This window comes from Electrophorus electricus, chromosome 20 (assembly GCF_013358815.1).
Source record: "Electrophorus electricus isolate fEleEle1 chromosome 20, fEleEle1.pri, whole genome shotgun sequence".
Taxonomy (NCBI): Eukaryota; Metazoa; Chordata; class Actinopteri; order Gymnotiformes; family Gymnotidae; genus Electrophorus; species Electrophorus electricus.
In genome coordinates, this window is record NC_049554.1 from 4,858,705 (window position 1) to 4,886,606 (window position 27,902).

Consider the following 27,902-nt stretch of genomic DNA (forward strand, 5'->3'; position numbering starts at 1 on the left):
CAACATTTCAGATCTCCAACCAGAATAGTGCAGTCCTGGGAACAGCTATGATACTATGTAGGACCCTCAAGCTCCCATAGAAGGCAAGGACCCAAGCTTGAAAGAAAGCCTGCTGATAAGGGACCTCTGTCCAAAACGTCCTGTTTCTCTGGAAACTTTACTTTGATGCAATTTTGAATCTCTCTCTCTCTCTCTCTCTCTCTCTCTCTCTCTCTCTCTCTCTCTCTCTCTATATATATATATATATATAGATATAGATATAGATATAGATATATCTATATATATACACACACACACACACACACACACACACACACAAAGAGTGGATATGACTAATGAGGGAAAGTAAAGGAAGGTTTTTTGAGTATTCCTCCCCACATTTTCAACAACTACATTATGAGCCTCCCAGGTCCCTCTGAGTGCGTTCTCGTAGATATGAAACGTTTGTGGGACGGTTTTTTTTATTTCCTCCCCGTAGAGAAGTGCAGAGAGCTAGGTTAGCTGTTGTGAGAATGTCGTTCTTCATATACCGGTATGCGCTCAGACGGCAAGCTACCCCTACAGTGCACTCTATAGCACTCGTAAGTCACAACTCGTAACTGGAAGCGGTCCTCTGTGCCTTAGACTCAGCTGCAGTCACGGTTTCTCCCCTGTCCAGCCGTGGCGCTGTGGCGACATCCTCAATGTCACAGGCTCATGTTCGTCCTCTACTAGTCCTGGCAACAGCGCACTCTAAATCCACTCGTATCATCAGCAAGGAGAGAAAATGGAGGATAGGTTGTTGCGATGAGACGGCGTTGCAAACTTAGCTAGCCACCACATTCATGAGTGAGTATTACTAATATAGTCTGTCAACAGCTAGATGCATGGTTATTATTGTGTGTTTGACAAAACTAATTATATCAGGCTAACATCAAAGTCATACGTACCATTCTAGTTAGCTATTTGAGTCTAATTACCAATAATGGCGCCACGGTCGAAGGCCACCATGTTATCAGTATGGACGAAACATTCTTCCTAGTTGTAGAGAAGAAGTAATCGTGGCTTCGAGAATTTTCCCCACTGCGTTTTAAATCGCAAGTGTGGCCGTGCTCGCTATGTGTTGCATTCCTATGAACTTTGGTAATCATGAAAAGAAACCATGTTAACAGACTTTAAGTCGGCCTTCGTTTTGTATCACTATGGTGATTTAAGCTAGCTAGCTAGCTAGCTAACGCTAATGTGCCTAGCATTGCATTTATTCGTACGACTCAAGGCAACCGCTTGCAATACATTCGCCTTATGTAACGTTAGCTGTCGTGACAATCTATAAAGCTAACGTTTTACATTTGTGTCGTAATATGTGATGTGGTTCTCGTAGGCGAAAGCATAAGATAGTTTTCGTATGTTATGTTAGCTACTAGCTAGCGACGTCAAATGTATGTTTAGCCGTCTTGGCTAGCTCGTTAGATCGCGAGGACAGAGCGTGGGGTGTGTGCGCGAGGTTGTGTGTCGCGTGCATCCTTTCTTTAACCGACGGGGCTCGATCGTTTGTAGCTAGCTAGGTTAGCCGTGTTCCTTGCTTCGACAACGGCCGTGTTTATATCGGTTATTATTTGTGTCTAACTGAAAACGTTGTAGTTAAGGTTACCCATCCGACGTCAGTATCATGGCGCACTGTAAGTACAACGACCACCGTTCATTTTCCAGCAGTCTAGAAAGACTAGCTAGCGTTAGCTCTGGTTTTTCCTTTAATAAGCTAGCTAGTAGCGTTAGTTAGCTAACTAGGATACCTAGATCTGGAACCGCATTACTCGATCCGGGTGTGCATAAACCGGAGAGATTAACTTTAAAATGATTCACATTTGTTCTGCCGTGTGATTATATGAAAGAAAATGGTAATTTAGCTGGCTAGCTAGCCGTAGTCCTATTCGCTTTATTAGCTAGCTAGATTATCGTAGAGCTGCTGTCCATGAAGGAAACGTTTCTAGGTTGGCTGAGTTGTTTTTGAATTTAGCTAAGCTATATATTCGGTGTAAAATCCTGTTTGGGTTCGAATGGTTAGGCTTTGCATTTAAAGTGTTTCAAATATTGTGTTTTTAGAGATAGTTGGGTAGTAGACCCCCCCAGACATAGCCGGCGAATTGCGATCCAAATGGCAGTTAAGTCTCATTTTATTAGGTTTGCGCGATCGTCTGCAAGTTGCATATTTTTGTTGCATTTGGCGTCTCTGTAACTTGCTTGGTTGTAATCCACATTAAAATTACCGTAAACTTTGTATTTGCATGGCGTTTATATAACCCCGTCCAATATATTATTTAGAGTATTTTGATCCACGGTTGTGCTTGCATGTAAATATCTGCGATTGACTGTATACAAGAACAAAATCGTTTTAAAATCCTCGAAATACCATTCTCCGATTAAATCTTATCATTGTTTGAGTACCCACATTTCAAATGATGGTGCGAACGAAATGTAATGGCAATAACCAGAACAGTATGGGTGTTGATCAGATTTAAGTTTTTCCATAATTTTTGTCCGGGTCCTTTGTAATGGCATAGCGTTTTTTCTTCGAATTTGGCTTGTTCTATTGCGATTTTGATTTAATGTGTGGACATGGTTCGATTTACAGTAATTCATAGATTGAGACGGTTTTATTTTAGGCTTCCTGAAAAAAAACGCAAGAGACATTTTGATTTCGTGTACTTGATTAGACGACATGACTCAGCTTGCTTTATTCTATTTAACACCTTTGTCAATTGCACTTTTCACATTTTGTACACATTACAAAATGTATTCCTTCTTAGAAAATCTGTATTCCTTTGTGATTTCTCTTAAGGTGTAGGCCATCATAATTTACTCATCTGTTTAAAATGCTGTTATGTTGTACATGGAAAGGTGTTGTAGTTGTATGGCCTCAACATTTCTGAACTGGGTTATTCTTTCTTTTTTCATTCAGCCAATGCCAGTATTTAAATTCTTGTCTGAGAATGAAAGTAATCATATAATTGCATCTTGAACACACATGCAGTATTAATAGCACGTATGAGCTCCCGTGTAAGGTATCTTTAGCTTTAGTCATAATCCAGACTGGACCAAAAAGCCTGTGCTAATTTTGACACATTTTTGTAATTTAGTTTGCCTTCTGGCCTTTAAATTCTGTAATGATTCTTTTATTCAGTGGGGAAAATTATTCTAGTGGAATTTGATTGCTTCGGGGCAGCACATGTGGATGAAAAACCTTGCATGAAAAAGATGTTCTGAAGCATCTGAACATTTAGATCGGGGGTTCACACAGAGATGGAACTAAGATATATTCAACAAGATGGCTTGCTTCAGGTGTTTGACTGTTTATTGTTCAGAATAAATGTTGTACTTTGATAGTTACCCCTCCCACCAATGTGACTGACATTTAAACACAAACCAGGTAATCTTGTGGAGCTACATTGTCCTGCAGCTCTGTTTTTCTGTAATCTGACAAAGTTTGATCTTTCTCTCTCAGGCTTTCATTGTGATGTGTATGGATCAGGAGCCACTGTGATCCTGCACTGTATCCAGTTCTGCAGAACCTGAGTCACTCAAACAGGTGCGGTCCTCCATTTGTGTGTCACAAGAACAGACTCCTTTCTGATGTAGTTCGGTAATGTGAACAATGTTAACATTGGTTCTTCTGAGGCCCTTGTGTTGGTTCATCTGCCTATAGCAGTGTATTGGGAATTCGCACACGGTTGGATTCTTAAGTGCATTCTGTGATGAGGTGCCAATGTGTTGCATCGCAGTGTTAGATTTCTGCTAAGAACATTTGTATCATAACTCTCTAAGAGCAAATTCAGGTGAGCTCAGAAGATTTTGCAACATGCCTTAGATTCATTTTGTATTTATGAAGGCATGTATTTTTTTCAATTGAAAAAAAGACGAACACATTCTAGAAATAGAATGGTTTGCATTATATACAACAGGCATCAAGAGCACTTTTTTTTTTACTGTGGTTTAAAGGAAAAGTACATTAGAATTGTCTAATATGAAAGCAGAATTTTAAACGTATTTTTTTAAAATCATGTTGATATCTTGTGAAGCTTCATAAGTGATAAATTGGCCAGTTGTTTGACAGATCCCAAAGTGATCTGTTTAACCTATCTAATTAGTCTAATAACCTTGGAGTAATAGAAATTCAGAAATGCAGAGAAACAGTAATTCCCCAGACCTGTGTTTGGAGCTGTCAAAAGTTAAGACTTTATTGTTTAAAAATTAATTAATTAAAACACACAAACAATTTCTTGGTTTCACTTTCTTGTATTATAGAATTAGTGTATTCCCACCTCATTCAAGAGTTCAGGAGGCTGAAAAATAAATGTAGTACTTTAATAAAATGGCTGAATAGCGAGAAAATGTAAAACGTGTTGCATAGTTTTTTTGGTGCTTCTTGCACATTGTAGGATATTAGAAGGACATGCACAAAGTTGAATCGAATCTAATAATGGCTTCTTTTCACATGTGCTCTTCTGTTTTGCGTGTTCTGGATGCAGGGTAAAAAAAAAAAAAGTTGTAAACAAATGTCGTGAGAATGTAACTTTCAGAAGTTTGTCAAACCCTGCACATAGCATGGTAAAATGTATTTGCAGACTGTGCACCATATCCTCAAGTGGCCAAAGCACACATTTTTCTTCTTCAGTGAAATCTCAAGTTTAAAGAATGTTAATTAGTTGTTGGCTGTATTGTGAGATTGACCCCAGAAGCATTTCATGCTTATAATTTAATAGGTAAATAAAATTCCAATATTTTCCTACATGAAGCTTTCCAATATTACAATATTTTCCTACATAAATATTTTCCTACATCACCATTGCCTAGGTGGTAAAATACTTGTAAACTTTTTTTTTTGAGAGGGATGGAAAAGCTCAACTATACATTGTATGTGCTTTGCTTCTCTCTTAACTGTAGATATTCTGTTTGAAAAGTAGTGAGTGACTCCATCTGCTATGGAGGAGAGTGTGAGCCCTGAGCTAACTCAAGCCCCAGAGCCTGAGTCAAGCCAGGCTCCTTTGGATACCAGCTCACAAGGTACCCTAGCCCTGGCCCACTGATTTATGGCATGGCGTCTTGGTGAATCTTTTTTTAACTAAGTTCTGAATGGACTTGGTTCTTGACCTTGGATCTAAATGCACTGGATTTTGAATCAGTTCTCTTATTGGGTTCATTAAATTTGGTGCAGTGAATCAAATAATCTTGAATCATTCTTAAATAACTGCTCTTTGCTTGGGTTCTTTGGATTTTCCTCAATGTTGTCCAGTTTTACCATTTGGTCTGTTACAAATCAAAGCACTGTTTGAATTTCACATTGTTCCTGACAATCCACAAAATAAATGTGGTCTTTCCTGTATGTTACTAATCAAAGTCCTCAAACCTTTTCCAACACACAGCAGTTCCAGAAGAAGAAAAAGATGGCAAAGACCAAGGTGACGCAGCCCAAGAAGACACAGTAGAAGACCAAGCGGAAGACACAGAGAAACCTGCCAAGACCTCGGGTGAGTTCAAGAAGACCTGGGGCTTCCGTCGGACCACCATTGCGAAGAGGGACATGCCTGGGGAGACTGCAGCAGAAAGCCCCGAGGGTCGGAGCACGCCCGTGCGGCGAAGTGGCCGGCAGGCCAAACGCACTGACAAGCTCGAGGAGTTCCTGGTCACAGTGAAGCGAGGAAGAGGAGCAGGGAGGCGGAGCGCACCCACCCAGCTAGAGGGTAGTGACCCTCCATCCCAGACTCTGACGGACGTCGAGACAGCCTCAGAGGCCAGCTTTGACGGAAACGCGGAGGTAAAAATGGCAGAGAGCAAGGCGGCTTCCCCGGTGAGGAAGACCAGGGGCAGGGCTCGCAGGAGGGTGCGAGCCAGACCCAAAGGAGGCGCCGTCGGGTCGGTCAGCGAGGATGGTTGCAGCTCTGAAAACGAAGAGGAGGCTGGCGGAGATACTGTGAAGCAGAGTCGAGAAGAAGCAATGATGGTTGACACGGAGGATTGCAAAGCAGAGGAACCTGGGAGAGAACCAAAACAAGAACAGGATGTTGTGCAGCATGAAGATGAAGAAGAGAAGAGTGAGAAGGACGGCAAAGAGATGGTGGCAGAGGAACCTGCAAACAAGCGGCACTCCAGAAGTCCTGCTAAAGCAGCTGGAAAGGATGCCGCCCTTGGCAAGAGGGACGCCAAACCTAAAGCGCTCCAGAAGTCACGCAAGGAGGAAGAGGATGACGATGACGACTCGTCGTCGTCTTCGTCATCCAGTGAGTCTGACAATGATGGTTATGACCCAAATGCACTGTACTGCATCTGCAGACAGAAGCACAACAAACGGTAAGTGGCTTGTATGGAGTAGCACAAATGACTTTTGTGCCCTTCAGATATTTTACAGTAGTGAGTATGGCAATGTCTTAATACTTGCTAATTCACACGCAAACCTTGCGAGAGAATGGCATGGCTGTTGGAGTATGACTTGGTTTCTTTTTTGTAGTTAAACTGCTGTATTAAATGCCTTGGCATATTCTAAGCAACAATCTGTTTTCACATTTCCTTTGGTGAGAGCTAGACATGAAGCCTACATTTAACACTGTGCTGATACAGCTCTTTATTTGTTGTGGTAACTGAATGAAGGTGTTTGACTGACTCCCTCTGCCTGGCTGTAGGTTCATGATCTGCTGTGACCGTTGTGAGGAGTGGTTCCACGGCGACTGTGTGGGCATCACGGAGGCCCGCGGCCGCTTGATGGAGCGTAACAGTGAGGACTATGTGTGTCCCAACTGCACAGGCAGGAAGGCGCAAACCACCAAGCCCTCCGCCTCAGCGGGGTCTGAGAACGGCAAGCGGCCCACACCTGCAGCTCGGAAGGCAGACGCCAGCCCGGCAACGGCCGGCCAGCCTGCCACGCCCGCAGCCACGTCTGCGACCGCTCCTGCTGCAGAAGACAAGGCAGGGGAGGAGCTGGGCATCAAGGGAAGGATAGAGAAGGCCACTAACCCAAGCGGCAAAAAGAAAATAAAGATATTCCAGCCGGTAGGTTTTTTTGTACGGTATCCGTGTGATTAGAGCATCAGTCGGCTTCTTGCGTGGGTCATATGTGCGCTGTGCCTGAAGTCTCATTTAAAAGTCCTGCAAAGGTATAATACATTAGTTGTTAATAGTTTTAATAGTGAATGTCACAACATAAGTAGTTGTTTGCTTCATTTTAAAGAAAATGGTTAGGACGAATACTTAATCTGTGATTGTTGGTGTATTACTACCACACTCTTTATTAGGTGTATATAATATGATTGATGTTTTCAAAGGGAACTAATATAGTATTTTATAAGTTTTAGAAATGCACATGTCCTTAAAGTGTTAAAAGAGTAAATTTTACTTGCAGAATTTAAAAAGAGTGGGAAAATGATTGAGCTCCAAACTTCTAAAAATTAGAATTCTGTACTATAAAGCAGACTCTTACTGAAAATGTGCTCGGATTGAACCTTCAGCAAACCTGCCGTAAATTAGGTTCTCTCTTCTTTAATGAGCCTGATGGGGGGGGGGGGGGTTGGTTTGTTTGTTTTTCTTAACACAAATGTTCTGAAATTCTCATTATTTCCATGCATCGTTGATGATCCAAGACTTGGAATACTGAAGGAATATCTAATTTCTTTGTAATCATTCACATAAGAGTGATAAAAATCTAAATTGTTTTTGATGTAAGCACAGTAATTGTTTTTTGATAAAATGCTAAATAATTAACCAAAAAGGGGCAAATAACAAATGTAATGATTAGAAGAAAGGTGTCTATCAATTTAATATGTGTGAACTTTTCTAATTGCACTGCTTGGTTTAATTGCTTCTCTATGCTGAAAGTATTCATGGATGTTTGAAAAATTCACTATAGGTGCAAAATGGATTTAAAGCTTTTCTTTGCTTCCAAAACATCACATGATCCTAGAAGAGCGTATGAAGTCGCTAGGTTTTTATTCCCACCGTTTTCCATTAAATGAAACCAAGCTTCCATACAGTGAAAACAAAGTTGGAGAATTTAACAGGTTCATTTGTTCAAAGACATGTTTATTAGTAGCACCACCTTCTAGAATTTGAATGACAAACTAAATGCTGTGTGATGACCTTCAGGATGTGTTCAGTAATGGTGTGTCTTTTTTAAGCAAGTGTAGCCAAAACGGTGCTAAATCTGATCCAGGATGAAGGACGGAAGCATTTTATTTGTATGTTTTTTTACCATGAAGTGGGATACTTTTGAAAGCAGTTATTGTACTAAAAACCATAGACAGCGAATTGCAGTTAACTCCTAGTTGGGGCTTTTAAAACTTGTAAAGCTCGATGGGTCTGACCACCGTGAGTTCTTAGCAGGCGACAGCTGCAGCTGCGGAGGGGTCGTCTCTCCCCAAGTGTATTGGCCCCGGCTGCGAGAGGGACGCTCTGCCTGACTCCGTCTACTGTGGCAACGACTGCATCCTCAGACATGCAGCTGCTGCCATGAAGACCATCACGACTGACAGCAAGGAGACCAAACCCAAGGAGAAGGCAAAGCCCAAAGTCCAGAAAAAGACTGCCAGCAAATCCGCACTCAAGGTATACGAGGCTGGAGCCGTTGTCGACCGTTTTTGGAAAGGCCATAAGGCTTTAATCAGGAAAGTAGGATGACAGAATCTGGCATCATATCCTGATACTTGCACATTTTTGCGATGCATAATAGTATCACTGATGTTTAGTTTTCCCTGAATTTTGGGAATAAATAACTTCTCTGTTAATAAATGGGACACACTGTTCCAGGAAAACAGCAGTGCAGTAATGTTACGTTTAATGTTTATTCTTATATTTACAAAAAATGCTATTCATGAAGGAATGGGAGGGAAAATCAAACTTCATAAAATATAGACCTAATATCAGCTACTAGCTACTGCACAGTTTTAATTTGATCTGTATTAGTTTTTAATGAAAAATGCACTTGGTCATTGTTTCTGGAGGATGCCCATGATGCATCTAACAAAAGCATTTAGTGATAATTCATTACAATTCTCATATTGCCCTCGCCTACAATAAGGCATTAATGAGCTATGTATGTATGCACAGTAAACAGTGATTTCCCAGTGTGGCTGATGGGTGCAGGTACCATAACAGTTTGACTGCCACCCTCCTTAAGTGGAATAAGCACATGTTGAAAGAGTGATTTTGAGTTCTTGTTTTTAACGCTTGAATGTTTGTTTCTTCAGAGGAGTCCAGGCGCTGAGCGTAGAAGCAGCCGGAGGTCCGCGGAGTCCCCCAGCAAAGCAGAAGAGTCGTCATCGGAGTCAGAGAACCGCGAAGACGAGGAGGATGAGGATGATGAAGATAAACTAGCCGAGGAGCATCCACCACCCCCAGCCATGTCGTCCTGGTCCAGCGACCATAATTACATTGCAGTAACGCCAGAAAAGACTACACCCATATCACCATCTGTGTTAAACAAAGCGTGTATGTATCTCCTTGAAGGTTTTCCACCCTTTAATGATCTGTCTTGCCTTGCTTTGAGGTGTAGAACTGCTAATAAGCAATGTGATTTGTGTTGCTGTCCATAAGGTCGTGAGGTTTTAACTCAGACCAGCAGGCTCTGTTAATACTGTAAAGAGATCAAATACCATCAGGAAATTGCTGGAAAGATCTGGAAAGCTTGGTCCTGCAAGACACAGGCATGTTGTGCTGGGAGTTTTTAATTTGGTGATCCAGTTGAAACATCTCACTAATTTTAATAGCAGTTCAAGTTAGCAGATTGTACCATATTTCACTATTGCGTTCAGAAGTACCCGTTTTAATGTGTATGGTATTCCTCAACAGGTGAGTATGTGTATAACTGAAATGGTAAGTATTGGTGGCTCTGAATGTGTAATGTGTCGTCACCAGGGAGAAATAAAATTATTTATAGGCTATTGAATGCACAAGTGCAGGGTGGAATTTCTGGGCACTGGTGAAGCCCCAGCCTAGACTGGAATTCAGTGGTATTCACCATGTGTGAATTGGTCCACACCTAGGCTGAATTGGTGCTGAGAAAACCACCCTGAGAGATTTAAAGACACTTCTTAGTCTTAAATACCAGAAACCATCCTATCTGGAGTGAAGTGCCTTGCCATGATGTGTATTACACTTTCTGCCAGGGGTCTGTATAGTGTGAGAGTAAGAAATTGAGTGTTGTGTGGGCATGAACGTTGACGTTATCAACATTATCTTCTGCTCTGATCTGGGAATAGTATCTTCATAAGAACAGAGGTGCTGACCACTCACCTGAACAGGTAGGTCTCCGAGTCTTTTTCCTCCTGCCCCGCCCCTCTCTAAGAATAGAGCAGCATCTGATCACATGGTGTCTGGCACGGACATTTTCTGTGTGTGCTGCACCTTTTTTTTTTCTTCCTTTTTTTCTTTTTTTACTCTTAACACCATGACTAACGGACAGTTTTGCATATCATATTCCTATGACTTGCATGCCCTGCATTTATGAAAGCCATTTTGGAGAAAAGTGACTTCAAAATAAAGTGATATTACAGATATTACTCTGATGCCGCGTGCTTCAATTTTGAGAGAAGTCTTTTTGTGGAGTGCGTCGGATATCATGGCCTCTGTCTCTTTATGGCTTTTGCCTGCGAGCAGCTGATCACCACAGATAATTGCAGTCAGAACTGCATTTGCTTGATGACCAAAGAGGGGGAAGATGCCTCATGGGGGTCCAGAGAAAAGGCCTGACGTGGCGAAGACTTCACCTGCACACTGGAGATCTGCAGTCTACCAGGCAGCATCCAGAAACAGAATCCACTGTCCTTAGTACTGCAGCACACAGAAAACCTTGAGCTGAGCATATGAAATCATTCAGTCTGTAGGTGGTCTCACATGCTTCTATTTCTTTGCTTTACAATCTGAAAAAGATGAAAATGCTGGCTAATAGTAAAGCTGGCATTATGATTATAAGCAAAGTACACCTTGTTAAATAATTGATTTTTTTTCTGCGTTATTAAATGGGAAGTTGTCTAGTGAAACTGGAATGTTGAATAAGGATATGAAGTTGGCATACTAACTGATGAGTTCTAAATGTCATGCATTTATGATGAGAAGAAGAATGCTTGTGTCCAGTGAAGGAAGCTTTGCTGAGAATAAACAATTCTGGTTTATAATAAACCTGAATTAAATAATTCTGATTACCTTATTTTGGCACATTTCTTTTAATAACGGGTTAAGATGATGTGCCTGAATTCATTTTGGGCATCAAAGATGAAAATAGTTTGATCAAGGCATTTTCACAATGATGAACCCATAGGATGACTGTCCTGTGTATTTTTCTGCACTGTGAATAAAACTGCTATGGTACCACTTCACAATAAGATGGCAACGAATCAACAGGCATTTACTGCTAATAACAGGAGGGTAGTAGCAAAACTGATTGTTGTTTTACCTATGTTAACCTTTGGGTGGCTTGGGTATATGCAAACATGTTTTCTAGGTAGGCAGGTCTTTTATGTAGTGACGTGCTGTGTACCACTAAGACTTGTGGTTGTTGATCATCTCATTCATGGGCATCTTGTATTCATAGTAATTTATTTCTTTGAGCTTGGAACTGCAAGTTTTTGAGAATTCATGTCTACACTATGAACTTTCAAAAAATGTTCATGTAGGGTGTAATGGATCTCTCTATTGTGACTATAAGAATCACATTAGTTTTTTTTAAGTAGAAATTGAAGAAGGTATTTTTGTGTGATTTGCAAAAGGCCTTACTCCAGTATTTTCTTACTGCATGTTACTGACAGATGTATATTATGGAACATCTCCACACCTTGAAGGTAATAATGAGTGGTGGTGTCACAGTAACTGATCCATCAAATTATTTTGTAGTTTCCTGTGTTTAATAATCTTCCTCTGACTCCTGCAATCAGTTTGAATGGTGCCGTTATCAAAACACGTTCTGAAATGTGTATTTGTCATAGTTTTCTCATTAAGGTTTTTGTGTGCCAGTTGGTTCCCAAAAATAAAGGCGCCCCCCTCCCCCCAATTAATGTTTTTTTGTTCACTTACAGTTTTTCTAACATAGTCCTTTATCTTGTTCTTTCTCTGAATTATTAGGTAGTGAATACAGAATCATGGCAAGGCACAATTATTCACACGAACAGTTATACATTCATAAAGGTTAATTATTGTGTGGTGGTGACAACTGGACAGATCCTTAAGTTTTCTTATGTATGATGTGCTGTTTTCTATGTTAGTATTTACAGTTTTATAATACTTTTTTTCATATTTATCTTTGCTTTTGTCTCTATCAGCTACCCAGAAGGAGAAAGAGAAGGATGATGAACAGAAGGACCAAGCAGAGCCAGAGAAGAAAGATCCAACTCCTATAGAGAAGAAGCCCCTAGCCACAACAGTAGCATCCCCCAAAGGGAGCAAGAAGCCCCTGGCTTTAAAGGCTTCCAAGTCAGCTCCTGCCCCCACACCCAAGGGCAAAGTGGGTAACACCAGCACTAATGCCAAAGACTTGAAAAAGCCACCCCCGCCACAGAGCAAAACTCTTAAATCCAAGAAACCAGGACCTCCCCCTCCCCCTATCCCTATCTTCTCCTCCTCTGGACCTCCTGGATCTCGGCTCCATGCCACTGGAGCTTTGAGCGTGGGCAAGAGCACTTTTACCATCCCCAAAAAGCAGCCCCAGGCTGGGCCGAAGGAGCCTGCAGCCTCCGGCCCCTTTCCTGCGTCCCGAACCACGCCCTTGGCTACACCGTCTACGCCCCAGCCCACCAGCTCCAAGCCAGCACAACAAGCCCCTGTTCCCCCTCCTCAGCCACCTCCCAACAACCAGATGAGATCTAATATTCGCCGCTCGCTCACTGACATTCTCTTCAAAAGGTGAAAAACAACTTTAAATGGTATTTTCATTCATTTCAGAAATTAGGTATTGTTAATCATTCCAAAATGTTATGGAAGTAATGAAATGTCTACGTAGTCGCATTTGTCAAAACAATTTGTAATAGTCTGTAATCACTATATTTAGGAAGACTGGAAGTGTAAAAAAGTGAGTTAATACTAATAGGGTTTGCTACATGAAAATTGTATATGATTTTTTTTTATATAGCTCTTAGTTTCATTACTAATGCTTAGGTATTGCATCTTAGGGTGAGCGACAGTGATGATCTCTCCATGTCTGAGAGTGAGGTTAGCAAACTGGCGGTCAGCATTGAGAAGGAGATGTTCAACCTCTATATGAACACAGACAGCAAATACAAGAACAAATACAGATCCCTCATGTTCAACCTGAAAGACCCTAAGAATAAGGTTGGTTAACAATCCTGTGTGTGTGTGTAATCATGTTTAAATGTGCAACTCTTTAGTTACATTTTGGGCTGTTGATATCTTTCAGAAAGTATATCTGGCAACTGTGTTTTTCCTTTTGATCTGTGTGAACAGGGCTTGTTCTATCGTGTGATTGGAGCAGAAGTCAGTCCATTTCGACTGGTGAGGCTCAGCCCTGAAGAGTTGCTCTCGAAAGAGATTTCTGATTGGAGGAAAGCAGATATTTCAGAGGTAACATCCCATGTTATCAAGTACTGCAGAGTCTCTTGTTTAGACTTTGTAAGGTCATCGGAGGGTAAAAGGAAAAATCACATTGTTGGTATAATAGTACCACTCATGATTCATTATATTTCCAAGGGTGTGGATGCTAGTGGAAGATCCCAGACAGGGCAGCCCAAAGCTGGATCCAGGCAGGAGGGCCCTCCCCCTGATGTGGACATGGAAGAAGCTCCTTCCACATCTGATGGAGATGTATGTATTCCTGCTACTTCTCAGTCTCCACGCTTGGCTTCTGCACCAGTAAGTGGTGGCTTCTGTTCACTTTTTCTTTCTTTTGACCTTGTCTGGCTTCTTCCTTATCCTTTTGCTTTGGTTGTCAAAAGCAGTTTCCTAAAAGTATTTCCTTGTTTTACATTTTATAGTAATCCCTCTCATCTTGATAAAGTGCTTTTGAGAATGTCTCCCTTGTTCTGTTTCTCATCTTCAGTCTTTACAAAATGCTTTCATCTGCAATTGCCTACAGATTCATGTCGACTGATGTCATTTAATAAGTTTTATTTATACAGGGTAATACTTCTGGCTCATTTTTTATTTTTAGACCTTTAGAAATGGACTCTTTACAGTCTTCTACAATAATTTTATTTTATCTTTAAACAACTGTCCTGTGCTTTTTGGCTTTTATGTGAGCACAAAAAAGTTGTCTAGGAATCCTTGAACGTGAGCCTTTTCAACCTAAGGCCACTGAATTTGCAGCGTGACCACGTCTGTCTCTCCTAAGATCACCACTAGCCTTGCCCTCTTGTGACCTTGTGTGTGTCTGTCTCCTAGGATCACCATGAGCTCCGTCCTCTTACTTCATCGCAGGGCTCTGGCTCAGCTGGGAAGAGCAACACTGTACCGGACATCTTAAGTAACATGCTAAAAGACACTACAGCGGAACACAGGGCTCACCTGTTTGACCTGAACTGCAAGATCTGCACAGGTAGGACCTATTTGAAGACAGCTAGATGACATGTCAGTCAGTCACACTGCTCTTCTGTACTCTGCTGACGATGCCTCCTGCTCCTTTCAGGTCAGAGGTCGGCTGAAGATGAACCAGTGTCCAAAAAGCCCAAAATGTCTGTTCCAAAAAAGCAAGACTTTTCAGAAAAGCCCAAAATAGAGCAGCGGCCTTCCAAGGTGCCTGCAGCAGACGTGCCCTCAGCTGCTTGCGCTGAGACACCTGTGCCTTACCCGCCGAGTGCCAGGGAAGAGCCAGGCAGCGTGCTGCCTGTGGCTCAGGCCCCTGCAGCCATTCCTGCAGTCTCCTCCGTCACTATAACCCGACGGGACCCGAGGACTGCCAGCCACCGCACCTCTGTGCCCCTCTTGCAGACTGGTCCCGATGTCGGCGTGCCCGCTGGTCCAGTGGTCTGCATGCCTGCTGGTTCCCCCGTGGCCACCGAACCCCCCGTGGCGGAGGTGAAGGGTCCACTGGCCATGCCACCTCCAGTGCCAGGATCTCTACCCAGAGCCGTGACGCAAAAACCAGACACGCGGCACTACGGTGCCGGCACGTCCAGGTATGGTGTTTTGCTTGAGTCGTGCCTTTGCTAGTACCTTCTAAGATGGCTTTTTCATGTTAAAATCTGTTTTAAGATAGAAATGTATTCAGTGCTAAAGATTCCTAAGCAATTCTGTCAACCTGTGGCCATGCACATATTTTCTGAATATAAAAAAAATTTCACAGACAAGTAAACTCAACCACTGTGAAAGATTCATTCAAGTGCACCAGAAGGAAGCATGTACTGTGATGACTGAATGCAGTTTTCCAGAAATTAATTTATTTGTGTTTGTGAGTGAAATGACATTTAAATAAAATTAGAGATGACCTGGACGTAATCACACAGGCACATCTCATTCAATTTTTGGCCTATCAGCTAAGAAAGCAGCTGACGTGCATCACTGCTGACTGTCTGTCTCTTCAGCATGCCTGACCCCACTCCTGAAGGAGAGACGGCCCTGTTCCTGTCAGGACAGGAAATGATGTGGAAGGGCTTTGTCAACATGCACACTGTTGCCAAGTTTGTCACAAAGGCTTACCTGGTCTCAGGATCCTTTGAGCATCTCAAGGAGGTTTGTTCTTGCCTTGTTCTTCTTACTGTTTGCCAGCATTTGTCACAGTCTTTTATCATCTCTAAGTGCTACTGTGGTATGTGCAGAAGGTGAAGTCACCAAGTGTGGTGGATTTATGTTAAACTAAATGCTAAGGCTGCCATTTCTTTCTTTCTTTTTTTTGCAGGACTTGCCCGATACCATTCACATTGGGGGTAGAATATCACCTCACACAGTTTGGGACTACGTAGGCAAATTAAAGACTTCACTATCGAAAGTATGAGAAACCAATGCAATGACTTAAATTGCTATTTTTTATGTAAATAGTATAGCCTAGACAAATACTGATGCAAAATTGCCTATAAACAGCCTGTGTCTTTTCCCTTATTTGTTTTCTAGGAGCTGTGTCTTATTCGTTTCCATCCAGCAACCGAGGAGGAGGAAGTCGCCTATGTGTCCCTGTTTTCTTATTTCAGCAGTCGCAAGCGGTTTGGTGTGGTGGCCAACAGCAACAAACGCATCAAGGACCTCTACCTCATCCCACTGAGCTCTAAGGACCCACTTCCTGCTAAACTCTTACCCTTTGATGGGCCAGGTAAGATCACACAAGGAGATGTAAGGAATAAGATGCTGGAAATACACATTTAATTGTGTATTAGCCTAGTTACCTAGTTGCACAGAGTATATAATTTACTACCTTCAGTTTCAGGTAAGTATGGATACAATCCCCTTTAATAGTGACCTGAGTGAAATGAGAGTTTGTTCCATGAAAAAGTGTTTTTGGTTGTTTTGTTTTTAAGTACTTTGCATGTGTTCTCAGATGTACATGATTGTTCATTTGCACATTTCCTCTTGGGTTGTGCTGTTTCTTGTCTGTAATTTGTATCATGTAATTTGTGTTTCTAATAAAACACACTGCCTCCAAATTTGGTGCGGCCCTAGATCTGTCTCAGCCTTGTTTCTTAGGTTTCTTTGCCATTGTAATAAATAATGATTAATCAGAAATGATGTAATTCCAACTGTAAAATGCTTCTGTGAAGCTACAGGTCATTGTGTAGAGTACAGGTAAGAGGCTCACTTGGATAAACAGAACTTTAATCCTGATGGTCTGCATTGCGTTGGTGATGACTAAGATCATGGTGATTGGTAAGTCGTCTGCTGGACTGTTGTGAGGAAGAATGGAGCAGCATATGAGAGAGGAACCAATCTCATATCATCACATGCTCGGTCCTGCAACATTTGCCTATTAATCCTACAGTTCTGCCTTTTTCTGAGCAATCGACCTTATGTTCTATACTTATAGACTGTAGACATAGCAAAGTGGCATCCAATCTTAAATGTCACTTTCTATTCTCTAATTAGGCAGTGTTTGAGGAGGAACTGAGTATTTGAAAAGAAGAGAAAATATAAGTGGTATGAAGATTACTCATAATTTGTGCATATATGCTTACATATCAGTTGTTTTTTCTGCGCCATCAAATGTGTCTTCATGGTAATACTATAGATATGTCTTAACTTATTAAATGAGTGTTGCCAACATGACATGTTTTGAGCAGTACCCCAAAATGAATGATACAAAATATTTGCATATAGGCACTACATTCTACTCTTTGGTAATGTGACTAGATGTGTGTTAATTGGAACAAACTCTCATTTCATGAGGTACCTGTTACATGTTGAACTCTGTCTGTAGGCTTGCATAAAATTCTATAGTGTCAGTTGGCAGTGATGATCACTTATTAGCATGTGTATAGACATTTATTTTGTTTTCTTGGCAGGGCTAGAGCCAGCTCGTCCCAATCTCCTCCTTGGCCTGCTCATCTGTCAGAAAGACAAGAAACGTCCTGGAGCACCTTTGGAGAGTGAGGAAAAACGGTCCAAAACCCAACGAGATGAGGAGACTGGACTCCCAAAACCAATCGTTCTTAGTAAAACTGAGAAAGCTATGCGAACCAGTTTGGAGTCAATGAGCACAACTCCTCCAGGAACTCCTCCTCCTATCAGCAGCTCGGAGTCTTCATTAGGTCCCCTTGCAACATCATCTGTGCTTTCCATCTTGTCTTCTGTCAAGGCTCCTGGTGTCACAAACAGCACAGGCAGTAATTCTCCATCTGCTACCACCCCAGCAGTACTTGGCCCATCTGCCACTCCTCTTCAGACTATACTGAAGACCCTGTTTGGTAAGAAGAAGCAAGATTCTGAAGCTTCTCAGTCACCTTCAGAACAGAGCTCAGCAGATGTTTCTGTTCCTCTGTTGGATCCAATAGTACAGCAGTTTGGCATTACAAAAGGTAGAAAAGTAGATGAAGAGGATGATAGACCCTATGACCCTGAGGAGGAATATGATCCCAGTGTTGCCTACAGTACAGAAAAAAACAGTGATCCCATGGTACCTGCAACCATGAAACAAACTGATGTCATCATGTCTAGTGCGGTGGATGATGTTGCTTATGACCCTGAAGATGACTCAATTTTTGAGGCGGTTAAGGTTGAACCAGGTTCTAAGAAACAACTAGATGAGCAGGAGGAACCAGAGCACCAGCAGCTACCTGATGTGTTAATTTCTCAGCCCAGTAAATCTCTCCTAGCCAACAGTCAGTTGCTTCAGCTTGGTAAAAAAGTGGAGGAGTTAGTTGTCAAAAGCTCAGCTACCCCAGTTATTAATCAGAGAAGGGATCCAAGGCAGAGTAGGGATCCGAGACAGGCATCTGCCAGTCGGAGGTTAACCACTGATTCTGCAGAGAAGGAAGAGTCCCTTGCTGTATCTGCTGCTGTTAGTACTACTACTGCCACTACTACTGCTGCCACTGTTACTACTACAATAACAGAAAAAACACCACTCGAGCTTGCTACAATTTTAGACACATTAGCGACTCAGCAAACTAAAGTCACAGATGCTCCTATGCAGCACACTTCAACTGTGGACACTACAGCAGAATCCAGTGAAACTACAGATACTTCACTGACACACAGTGATGCCAGCATGGACCCTCAACCGTTGCTTCCGTCTTTTACTCAACCAGAGGCATCAAAGTCAGTAGAGAAAGCAAAAGATGAAGAGGTACCTTTTCTAGACACAGAAAGCACAGAAGTATCCATTCCACTTTTAGGGGAGACAATAGACCCTGAATTAGTAGAAAGCTATGTAGATACAGACCCTAAAGGAAAGCCCAAAGAAAAAGATACACCCATTGAATTAGAAAGCAAAAGTTTTGAAGAGATTTGGCCTAATTCTGCCAGCATTTTAAAATCAGAACCCATCCCCTCTGTTGAAGAGCCTGCAGAAGCTACTCCAACAACATATTACAACATCTCAACAATCAGCACCCCTTTAACATCTATTGGACTGTCACAGGATGTCACTCAAGTGAGTTCATCCTACATGGATTCACACAGTTCTCATATTTCACACATACCTGCATCAAATTCTCAAACTGAATATCGTGGCCCACCAGATATACCACCTCCAATATCTTTTCCACCTCCAGTTGGACCTCCACCCATGCTTGGTCCACCACCAATGGCTGTTCCACCACCTATGCATATCCCACCTCCAATGTCAGGTCACCCTCCAATGCAGGGTCCCCCTCCAATGCAAATGCCCCCACCAATGCAGGGTCCCCTTCCACCACACAGAGAGAATGAGTATCCACCACCTGGTCCATATCCACCTTATCAAAATCAGTGGGCAAACAGTCCACAGTTTGATGCCTCGAGAGGACCACCTCCACCAATTATTACACCTAGAGGACCACCACCTCCAATCCCACCGATAGGTCAAAGAGTACCTCCACCTCAACTGTTCAATAATAGTATGCCCCCACAGCACATAGGACCCCGGGGTCCACTACCTGGTCCTCCACTTTCTGGCCCACCACCCCCTACTTTTGATGGACAGCGATTTAATGGGCCTCCACCACCTTTCAACTTCACCGGACCAAGAGGTCCTATTCCACCTTTTACAGGTCCCCCTCCTGGCCATTTTGATAGTAGAGCACCACCACCATCTCACTTCCCTGGTCCCAGGGCCCCACCTCCCTCTCACAGCATTGGTGAGCATGGACCACCACCTAACATCCCCAGAGGGCCTGGTGATCAGTATGATAATGACAGTGGAAATTCTTACCAGCAAGGGATGGAACAGCCCCAGACCCAACCAGCTCCTCACACGTACAGGGACAATCAGGGGCCCTCACATGCACCTGCTTTCAGGGGAGCTCCACCAAACCATTTTGAAGGACGAAGAGGATCTGCAGGAGAAGTGTCGGGGCACAGGTTCCCTCCTCCAAACCAGTTCCGTGGATCTCCTCAGCATAGAGGATCCTTCGAGGAACCGAGGGGAGGGGCCTCTCAAGATTTCGATAGGCACAGAGGACCCGCACCACAGCAGTTTGGAGCGCCAAGAGCTCCTCTGCCAGGACACTTTTCTGATAATGACGCAAGTGGGCAGTCGGCACGCTACCACTTTGATGACCATCCAAATGACATAAGGCCTATACGGGGCCCTCTGTTGCCAACGCCCCCTGAAGGTCCCATTCCGCTACCAGGCCGCATTGGTGGGCACAGCCCAGAACCCCATCGGGATGAACACTGGAGAAGGCATTCCCCTGAAATGAGAAGGCGCAGTAGCTCCACTAAAGATGGATCTGAACCTCACGAGCGGTCGAGTAGGTTTGATAGTGGCCCACGTGATCGAGATGGCCCCTCAAGGCTATCTGAAGAAAGGCAGCGAGATTTGTCAGAGGACAAGAGGCGAGACAGAGATCGGGACGGGCCGCATGGAGGCCGTCCATGGGGCTGGAACAGAGACCGTGACTGGGATCGGGTCAGAGATAGAGACCGTGAGAGAGACCGCAGCAGGGATAGAGACCGTGAGAGAGACCGCAGCAGGGACAGAGACAGAGACAGAGATAGAGATCGGGATCGCAGCAGGGAGAAGGACAGAGAGAGAGACCGTAGTAGGGACAGAGAGCGAGAGAGAGACCGTAGTAGGGAGAGAGACCGCAGCAGAGGCAGAGACACTGACAGACACCGAGGAGATGGAGACGGTGACAAGAGGAGAGACCGGGATCGAGAGAGAGACCGTGGCAGGGAGAGGGAATCGGACAGGAAAGATCATGACCGAGACAGGGCAAAGAACAGAGAAAGGGAGCGAGATCGTGACCGAGATCGAGACAGAGACAAAAGGCGAGAGCGCTCAAGAAGCCGGGAACGAGACCGTGGGAAAGACAGAGATAGACGAGATCGGGACAGAGAGCGTGACCGAGACAGAGAGAGGGAGAAGGACAGAGAGAGGAGAGAAAGGAGCAGGAGCAAAGACAGGAAGGAGGAGAAAAAAGAGAAGCCAGAGACCTCAAAAGACAATGACAAGTCTACGGATACTGAGATCACGTCCTAGTTGTCTTGACATCTTTCATATTCAAGAATGTTTGACAGCCTTTGATAACAGGATTTTTTTTCCTAAATGGATTTGCATGGATTTGAAAGTATTCTACATGTGTAATTTGAAGTCTTTTTCCCTCAGTTTACTGCATATTTTATGCTTTTTTTTTTTTTTCCTTTTATTACATTCAAGGACTTTGATCTTGAGAATTTCAGTTAAATATCGTTAGAGGGGCAATGTCATACCATGTCACCACAACATCCTCCCTTCCTGTTAAAATATTTTAGGAATACATTCAATAACGTTTAATAAACAAAGACATGTAAATATGTATTTGTGTATATACAGGTTGTTTTTAATTGCATTTTTTCTAAGTAGAAAAGTGAAGCTTGTATAGCTTAAAAAAAAGCCCTTCTCTGTAAGGTCTTTGTATGTTGAAGCCTGTTTGGCACAGAATGGCTGTATCTGCAGGCTGTTGTCAGTCGATTGGCTGCCCTTAAGGCCTGACAGGTTTTGTTTAAATGTCTCGATTAAATTCCTCTTTGTATGATGCCTGTTTCTCTGACTTCTGTGGAATGTTTTATTGATTTGCATGATTCAGGGATGTTTTACATTATACATGGAACAAGCTGATTTATTTATTCTGATTTTCTTGGGATGATTGAAGGTTATACAGTTAAAAGGTGGGAATTATGGAGAGTGGAAGAAGTACTTGATTTGTGACCTGGAGGTGGGACTTGTCTGCTATCTCCATCTTGTGGTTAAAAGAAGAACAGCAGCCAGTAAATCGTTCAAGTAGGTGATTTGCAGGCGGACGTACAGGTGGTGTTCATACCAGTCCTGTGTGCTCTTACACCATTATGAGCAGGAACACCAAATCTGTATAAATGTCTTCTATCTAGTGACCAAATAAGAGCCAAGAAGAGATGAAATTTCTTTCAACTCTCTCACTCATCCAAGATGTGTCAATATGAGGATTCAGATTTAGTAAAATGTAAGTTTGTGCTTATAAGTAATCTGGGTGTCCGAATATTTTTGTTTTGGCGTTGTAAGCTACTACCACACTATTGCATTTTCAAAATTAAAATAGACAGTGACAGCTGTGCTTAAAGGCTATATACATTTACAAGACAATTTACTCCAACCGACTAGCTTGTACAATCACTAAACCATTGCTGTGTATACCTGTCTTGAGTCTGTGCCACTGCTGCATTGGGAGTGCTCTGTGACCTGTTTTATCCTGCAGTTAGAAACATGACAAAAAGCCAGAACCCATCATATGATCCATGTTTTTGTTCTAACTTGGTGTTTAACTTAAAACATTTAACTGTATTTGGGGCATTAGTGTAACCCAGCACTAAACTGTGAGGCAGCACCTTTTGCCACAATACATTGCACAAGTCACCTTCATTTAAAATGTAGTCTGATCTGCAAATCTAATTCTCTAGAACTGAATGTTCCAAGAAGCAATTACACCTGGAATAAAATAAAATAAGAAAAAATAAGTTGGGTACGTTCATGTGTTAGAAATTTGCCAATGAACAGTCAGGAGAGTGTTGATCCTCAGATTCTGTATGTTTATTTGCAAGTGTGGAGAAACTTTTCTTAGCCACAAAGAAGAGTTCTTGTCTAACACCTGGCAGTCATTCCATCAAACACAGGAGTGTGACCAAACTTGAGAAGAATGAGAGAGACAGCAAGAGAGACAGGAGGAGAGAAGGGAGGTCCTGGACCAGAGCAGGTTATCACCTCCTGACCTTGACGTCTGCCTCAAGGACACTCGCCGTGGTACAGAAGAATTGCCAGAGACATTCAGGAAATTGAAATGGGAAGCGTTTTGTGATACATCTTATCACACATTAGTTTGAAAACATAAACCAGTATTCCTCCTAACAATGCCATTCTGTGAAATCATCTAACAAAAAAGATTAATATAGTCTTAATAAAGATTAATTAATATAGATAACTGAAACTATAATGGCTTTAATTAATGAAACAAATGAAAATCCATCACCAATATGTTTAATCCTACTACCATGTGATCTATAGGAGACTTTGGTCTTCATATTTTACTTTCATAATCGGTGTGTAATTAAGAAATTTAAAGCCAAACACAAAATTAATGTAAAAATAAATAATTGAGTCTAGAGTGTAGTTTCCTTCCTATTTCCCGTGTCTCCATCCTGCTGGAATTTCCTGTCTCAGTAATAAGAGTTTGCTGCTGTGTCTCCTTTTGTGTCTCCATTACGGACTCCCCCATCATCTTCAGACACTCCGTCACCACTACTGGGAGTTCTGACGTGCTCGTTTACACTCTGCTGTGTATCCTCTTTGTCCATAAGTCCACCTGGGACGTCGCGCTCTTCACACTTTACAGATGTTTGGTCAGAATTTGCTCCTTTGTTATGTAACAAAACAGAACCACTAGCAAGGACACCGGTATTATTGGTGTTGCTGGATTTAGTAAACTGATCACTAAACATAAATGAACATACTGAATGATCATCTGTGCCTTTGTCAGTTCCATTTGTATTGGCTTTTCCAGTGGCCATTTGACAACGTGGCAGTCCATCCATTCCCAGATACTCACAGCCTTGGTGTTTGTTCCCTCCATTTCTACCTAAAGCCGATTTTTTATCTGCCGTGTCACTTCCTGATGTTTCATAGGAATTGTCTTGTAAATTCTGCTTGGTGGGTTGATTATTAAACATGCCTTTGCCAGACATTTCTTCATTTTTTGGCACAGGTGACAGATCACTCTCCTCTCCACTAAGCTCAGTGTGTATATTCTTATCTGGGGCATTTTCTGCACTGGTCTGGTCTAGCTCCTGTACGGTATCAGTATCTGTGAGTTCACCATCACTCTTCTGGGTGGCAGATGTTCTTTCTGAATCTCCTTTAGCAATACCTAGTGTGCTAATCTCACACTCTCCCTGAACCGATAACTCCTCTTCACTTCTTTTTTTGCTTAGACCTTTGATGCAACCAGATGCATCTGCACTATACTCACTTAAGGTAGAAACTGGATTACTTGAGTTTTGATCCGTCACTCTGTGGAGTTCATCTTCACCTTGTACCTTGGAAACCCCATGAGAAGGTGAAATGCTCTGTGATGCCTCATGCACTGTTTGGGTCTCAGACTCTGAACAGGATGCCTTTGTATTTTCCCATTTGATTTTGGGAGTTGATACTCGAATTTGACACTGGGATTTCATATTGGGATTTGATTTTGACTCACTCTTCCTTGGTGCTTCATGTTCTCTCTTCTGATTTAAAAATTGTATTTGAATCCTCTTTGGACACCATACAAACTCTTTTTTTGGCTCAAATGTTTGGAAGGCAAATTCAATCAGTTTCCTTCGATCGGACTTATCCAGAACAGCGAACATGAAGTAGTCAAGAGCACTGGTTTTCACTCTGGAAAGTGTCCTGTTCACCAGAGTCTCCTGGAGGAAGAACTTCACCAGTGGTGCCTGATAGTGCTGAAACCCCAGAATACCCAGACACTTCAGAATGCGCGTAATGCGAAGGTTGTTGTGCGAGTTTCTATAACGATAAGGACAAACAATAAGACAAACAGCTGCAGAATGTTTGTGTTAAACTGTAAGTGGGACAGTGTGATGTGAAGGAGGTTGTGTGTGCTGCTGTAACATTGAAGCTTTACAGTAAAATGAAAGCTGCAAATTTTCCATTCCAAACTGAAATAGACTGGTGGAGATGTGTAGCAGAATGGGATCATTCACCTGTTCAGGTTTTCAAATTGCTTTTCCCAGTTTTCCGCACGCGTCACCTCACCACTCTCTTCATCAACCAGTTTTATGCCATAGAAGTCCAGCATGAGCTTGTAAGACTTCAGTAGCCTTTCCTTCACATCCTTGTCTTCACAGAAAAGCTGCGAATGAAACAAACAAACAACACTAGGATGTGCACAGCAGGGTTGGGGATCGGTGGGGGATCACTGAACCTGAACCAGCATTCATACCGCTTATATATTACAAGTATTCCATAATATACATGCCATTCTATAGTGGTAAAAACACCAAATAAAAATATATAATTATTTAAAATGATCAAAAGTGCCATGATTGTACATAGTTTTATGCAATTAATCTAAACCACTGTTTAGAATAAAACTTAATTACAATAATAACTGTTAGTTACAATAATAAATATTCATTATAACAATAACTTAATTACAATAATCTGGTGGAGTAAAGCCTTGCTCAGCTGTTATGATAAAAAATAAGTTTAATTCAAAATTATTTAAAAAGGTCATTTGTACCTACCTTGATTTCCTTTGCAGTAAGGGGGTATGCATAAAAATTCATCCCCTGCTCTTGTATTGGAAACAACCTGTGGATTCATTTTTAAATGTTTGATCATGTGAGTGACATACTAATTATCAGTAAATTAATCGGGGTTTCAGAAAGCCTCTTTCAGCCCTGACATATATAGATTCTTTAATTATCACGAGAAAATATCATACTTGATTGTGAACACAATGAAGGAAATTTAATTGCAATAAAACAAAAAAGAAGCAGTTTATAGAATTGAACTGTTTATCTTTATATCATTGCTTGTTGATTTTTGTAAATAGTAAAGGCTATAAATATTCACAGGACAACATATTCAGATCATTGTTCCATATCTCTTCTATTCTAGAGACAAAGCTGCTGCTTTATTGTGTCAAAATCCATGATTAAGGCTGTTAAACTCAATGCCATAATTTGAGAGATTTACCACTGAATGTAGACGTGATTTTGTTCCAAGTATTTGTAATTATTAAACCAATTTTCATGATAATCCTTAATGTATATACCTGAAGAAGATTAACAGAGAAAAAGAAGATTAACAGAGGTGTAAACTCCTGAATATGAGTATGTCTACCAATGACATCATCACACATCTGCAGTGTCATACCATCAGGGGCCGACGGCTCCAGGTTTTGGTAAAACTTCAGGTTGGGCAGTTTGCTTCCCTCCTGCAATCACAACATCAATATTTCTGAAACATTCAGAAACGTACAGGGCGCGAAATATTTGCTGAAAGAAGAGTAATATGTTATTGAAATAATAACAGTGATTTAGACAACCATTTTATGACATTATTTCAGGACTGAGAGTACAGGACTAATGAAACGCTCACCTGATCCGGTTCATCTGAGCTACTGCCATCATCAAAGTTTATTTCCTAAGAAACATTAACTGTCACTTATGTGATGCATTAACTCATTGAGTAAACTCAAGTAACTTAGAAGGGAAGTCAAGTCAATTTTCTTCATTGAACTTGTGGGTTGTGAACAGTCAAAACTGTTTAGATATAAACCTCTTCTGCCCTGGACATTAGAGGTGGTCTTGCATAATTTTAAAGTGTTTTAAAAAGTCAATGATACATTATTAGGGAAAATGTTCAAATATTAGTCTATATGAAGGGTGATATACTTTACCCGAAATCTGTGCCTGAAGTTTTGCATATCTTTCGCAGCATATGTGTTTCGGGTCTGAAAGATTTCACACAGTGGCAACAGTAATTGAGGTTTTAGGGACATTTTCACGGGTTCTTTCCCTGTCACCAGTGGCCCTACAAATGCCACGACAGGCTACTTTTTCGAAAACCAACCAACCAGTCTATATTTTCCCTTGAACTACTAAACTACATTTCCCGCGATCTGGCAGCGTAAGTGTTTCCAAAATTCGGTAAACATCTTTAAATTGTTTTTTTAAAAGTCTTTTAAATTAGGGGTATCTAATTAGGGATGGTGGGAGTAGCCTACCTTTATGAAAAAGATTATTACCATTAATGTAGGCATGTACGCCCTTATTTAGAAGTAACATTTAAGTTTGCTCAAATCAAACTGCGATCTGACGAAATAAACAGACCTGCCTTACTTTCGGTTTTCCTAGTTTGGACTAGAGAATACGGTATCTGCTTAAGAGCGACTTTAAAGATTTTACATTTTAAAGATTACAGTAAAAACATTACAACAAAATCGGTACTATTATCCGTGATAACTAAACTTTAACGTATGAAATAAAACAGCATATTTGAATCCTACGTTTATCTCAGAGGTTTCGGTATCATCATCTTCGTCTTCCCATGTGGAGTCATATTTGTTTTCGCAGTACGATGTGTCCCTTTCTAAATTGTCCGTCTTCGAGTAACGTTTACTCATATTTATATATAGGTAGTTCAGCAACGCTCTGAAACAGCTCCAGAGCCCGGCAAACGACGCTCGCAGAAGTGAGCACAGCCTCGCCACACACATATTCCTTTCACGAAAACAGAAAGTGAAAGAAGCGTTGGAGGTGTGCAGTGAGCTTGTAAAAATAGAGGCCTATTCTTTATTACGCTGTTTTAAAGTTCTCAGTTTATTGTTTTCGTTCAGTTCTATGAGGTTAAATGACGGGTGGAAACTTTTCTCCTCTGCAGGAAGTTTAAGTTGACTTCTTATTTCCCTCGTCTTCTCCGCACAATTCTGCCATGTTTCCATTGCAACTTTCTTCAACAACCTATTTGGTAGTTTCGGAGTATTCAGTAATAATGAAAAACAGGTTATTCATGAAAAAAAAGAAACGATGGCTCAGTGTACACTGAGGTTCGTGTAGTCTCATTCTTGAGCCCAGTTTATTAAATTTAACAAAGATTTAATTAATTTTAAGTGTAGCTGATTGTGTACGTACGTACGCCCACTAGATGGTGGTTTTAATGGCGAGATCAGGCAGAGAAAGGCATAACCGAAGACCTGCGGAATGTTGGTTGGTGTGCGCAAGCCGGCATGCCAGGTAAGGGGCTTGACTCAAAGGCCAGTGATAGCTTGATGGTTAAGGTCCTTAACTAGCCATCAGAAGGTTGCTCGTTCAAGCCCTGCCTCTGCCAAGTTACCACTGCTGGGCCCCTGAGCAAGGCC

At 41.9% G+C, this 27,902-nt stretch overlaps 2 protein-coding genes across 8 annotated transcripts; one reads left to right on the plus strand and one right to left on the minus strand.

Moving 5' to 3' along the window:
• The first annotated feature begins 569 nt into the window (after nucleotides 1-569).
• On the plus strand, nucleotides 570-21,553 carry dido1 (death inducer-obliterator 1). Of its 6 annotated transcripts, none has more exons than XM_027023320.2 (17): nucleotides 570-828; nucleotides 3,482-3,565; nucleotides 4,921-5,040; nucleotides 5,403-6,324; nucleotides 6,654-7,020; nucleotides 8,344-8,568; nucleotides 9,210-9,450; nucleotides 12,276-12,855; nucleotides 13,122-13,281; nucleotides 13,414-13,530; nucleotides 13,657-13,818; nucleotides 14,347-14,500; nucleotides 14,591-15,080; nucleotides 15,486-15,633; nucleotides 15,800-15,889; nucleotides 16,012-16,207; nucleotides 17,391-21,553. In XM_027023320.2, exons 3-17 carry the CDS (start codon nucleotides 4,959-4,961, stop codon nucleotides 21,008-21,010), a joined length of 7,554 nt encoding a protein of 2,517 aa, XP_026879121.2. In that variant the 5' UTR covers nucleotides 570-828; nucleotides 3,482-3,565; nucleotides 4,921-4,958; the 3' UTR covers nucleotides 21,011-21,553. The 6 variants fall into 6 exon arrangements, with proteins under 6 accessions (XP_026879121.2, XP_026879124.2, XP_026879125.2 ...); XM_027023318.2 differs by having other exon boundaries at nucleotides 571-828; nucleotides 5,400-6,324; XM_027023321.2 differs by having other exon boundaries at nucleotides 571-828; nucleotides 5,400-6,324; nucleotides 13,657-13,770.
• A 1,002-nt stretch (nucleotides 21,554-22,555) lies between these two features.
• On the minus strand, nucleotides 22,556-27,259 carry LOC113585670 (opioid growth factor receptor-like protein 1). 2 transcript variants are annotated; one of them, XM_027023316.2, is made up of 8 exons: nucleotides 27,051-27,259; nucleotides 26,442-26,495; nucleotides 26,141-26,185; nucleotides 25,916-25,976; nucleotides 25,736-25,814; nucleotides 25,282-25,348; nucleotides 24,739-24,887; nucleotides 22,556-24,541 (listed from the first exon to the last, which is right to left on the minus strand). In XM_027023316.2, the coding sequence occupies exons 1-8, from the start codon at nucleotides 27,165-27,167 to the stop codon at nucleotides 23,197-23,199; spliced, it is 1,917 nt and encodes a 638-aa protein (XP_026879117.2). In that variant the 5' UTR covers nucleotides 27,168-27,259; the 3' UTR covers nucleotides 22,556-23,196. The 2 variants fall into 2 exon arrangements, with proteins under 2 accessions (XP_026879117.2, XP_026879118.2); XM_027023317.2 differs by lacking the exon at nucleotides 26,141-26,185.
• Between the last annotated feature and the right edge of the window lie 643 nt (nucleotides 27,260-27,902).

What these genes read in the sequence shown, in the direction of transcription:
- dido1 (XM_027023318.2), top strand. Translation starts at nt 4,959, where the DNA reads ATGGAGGAGAGTGTGAGCCCTGAGCTAACTCAAGCCCCAGAGCCTGAG. An exon ending in CCAGCAAATCCGCACTCAAG is followed by an intron (nt 8,569 to 9,209) that starts GTATACGAGGCT and finishes TTGTTTCTTCAG; the next exon opens with AGGAGTCCAGGCGCTGAGCG. An exon ending in ACTGACATTCTCTTCAAAAG is followed by an intron (nt 12,856 to 13,121) that starts GTGAAAAACAAC and finishes ATTGCATCTTAG; the next exon opens with GGTGAGCGACAGTGATGATC.
- LOC113585670 (XM_027023316.2), bottom strand. Translation starts at nt 27,167, where the DNA reads ATGAGTAAACGTTACTCGAAGACGGACAATTTAGAAAGGGACACATCG. An exon ending in CCGAAACCTCTGAGATAAAC is followed by an intron (nt 26,496 to 27,050) that starts GTAGGATTCAAA and finishes GAAATCTTTCAG; the next exon opens with ACCCGAAACACATATGCTGC. An exon ending in TTACTGCAAAGGAAATCAAG is followed by an intron (nt 24,888 to 25,281) that starts GTAGGTACAAAT and finishes TTTCATTCGCAG; the next exon opens with CTTTTCTGTGAAGACAAGGA.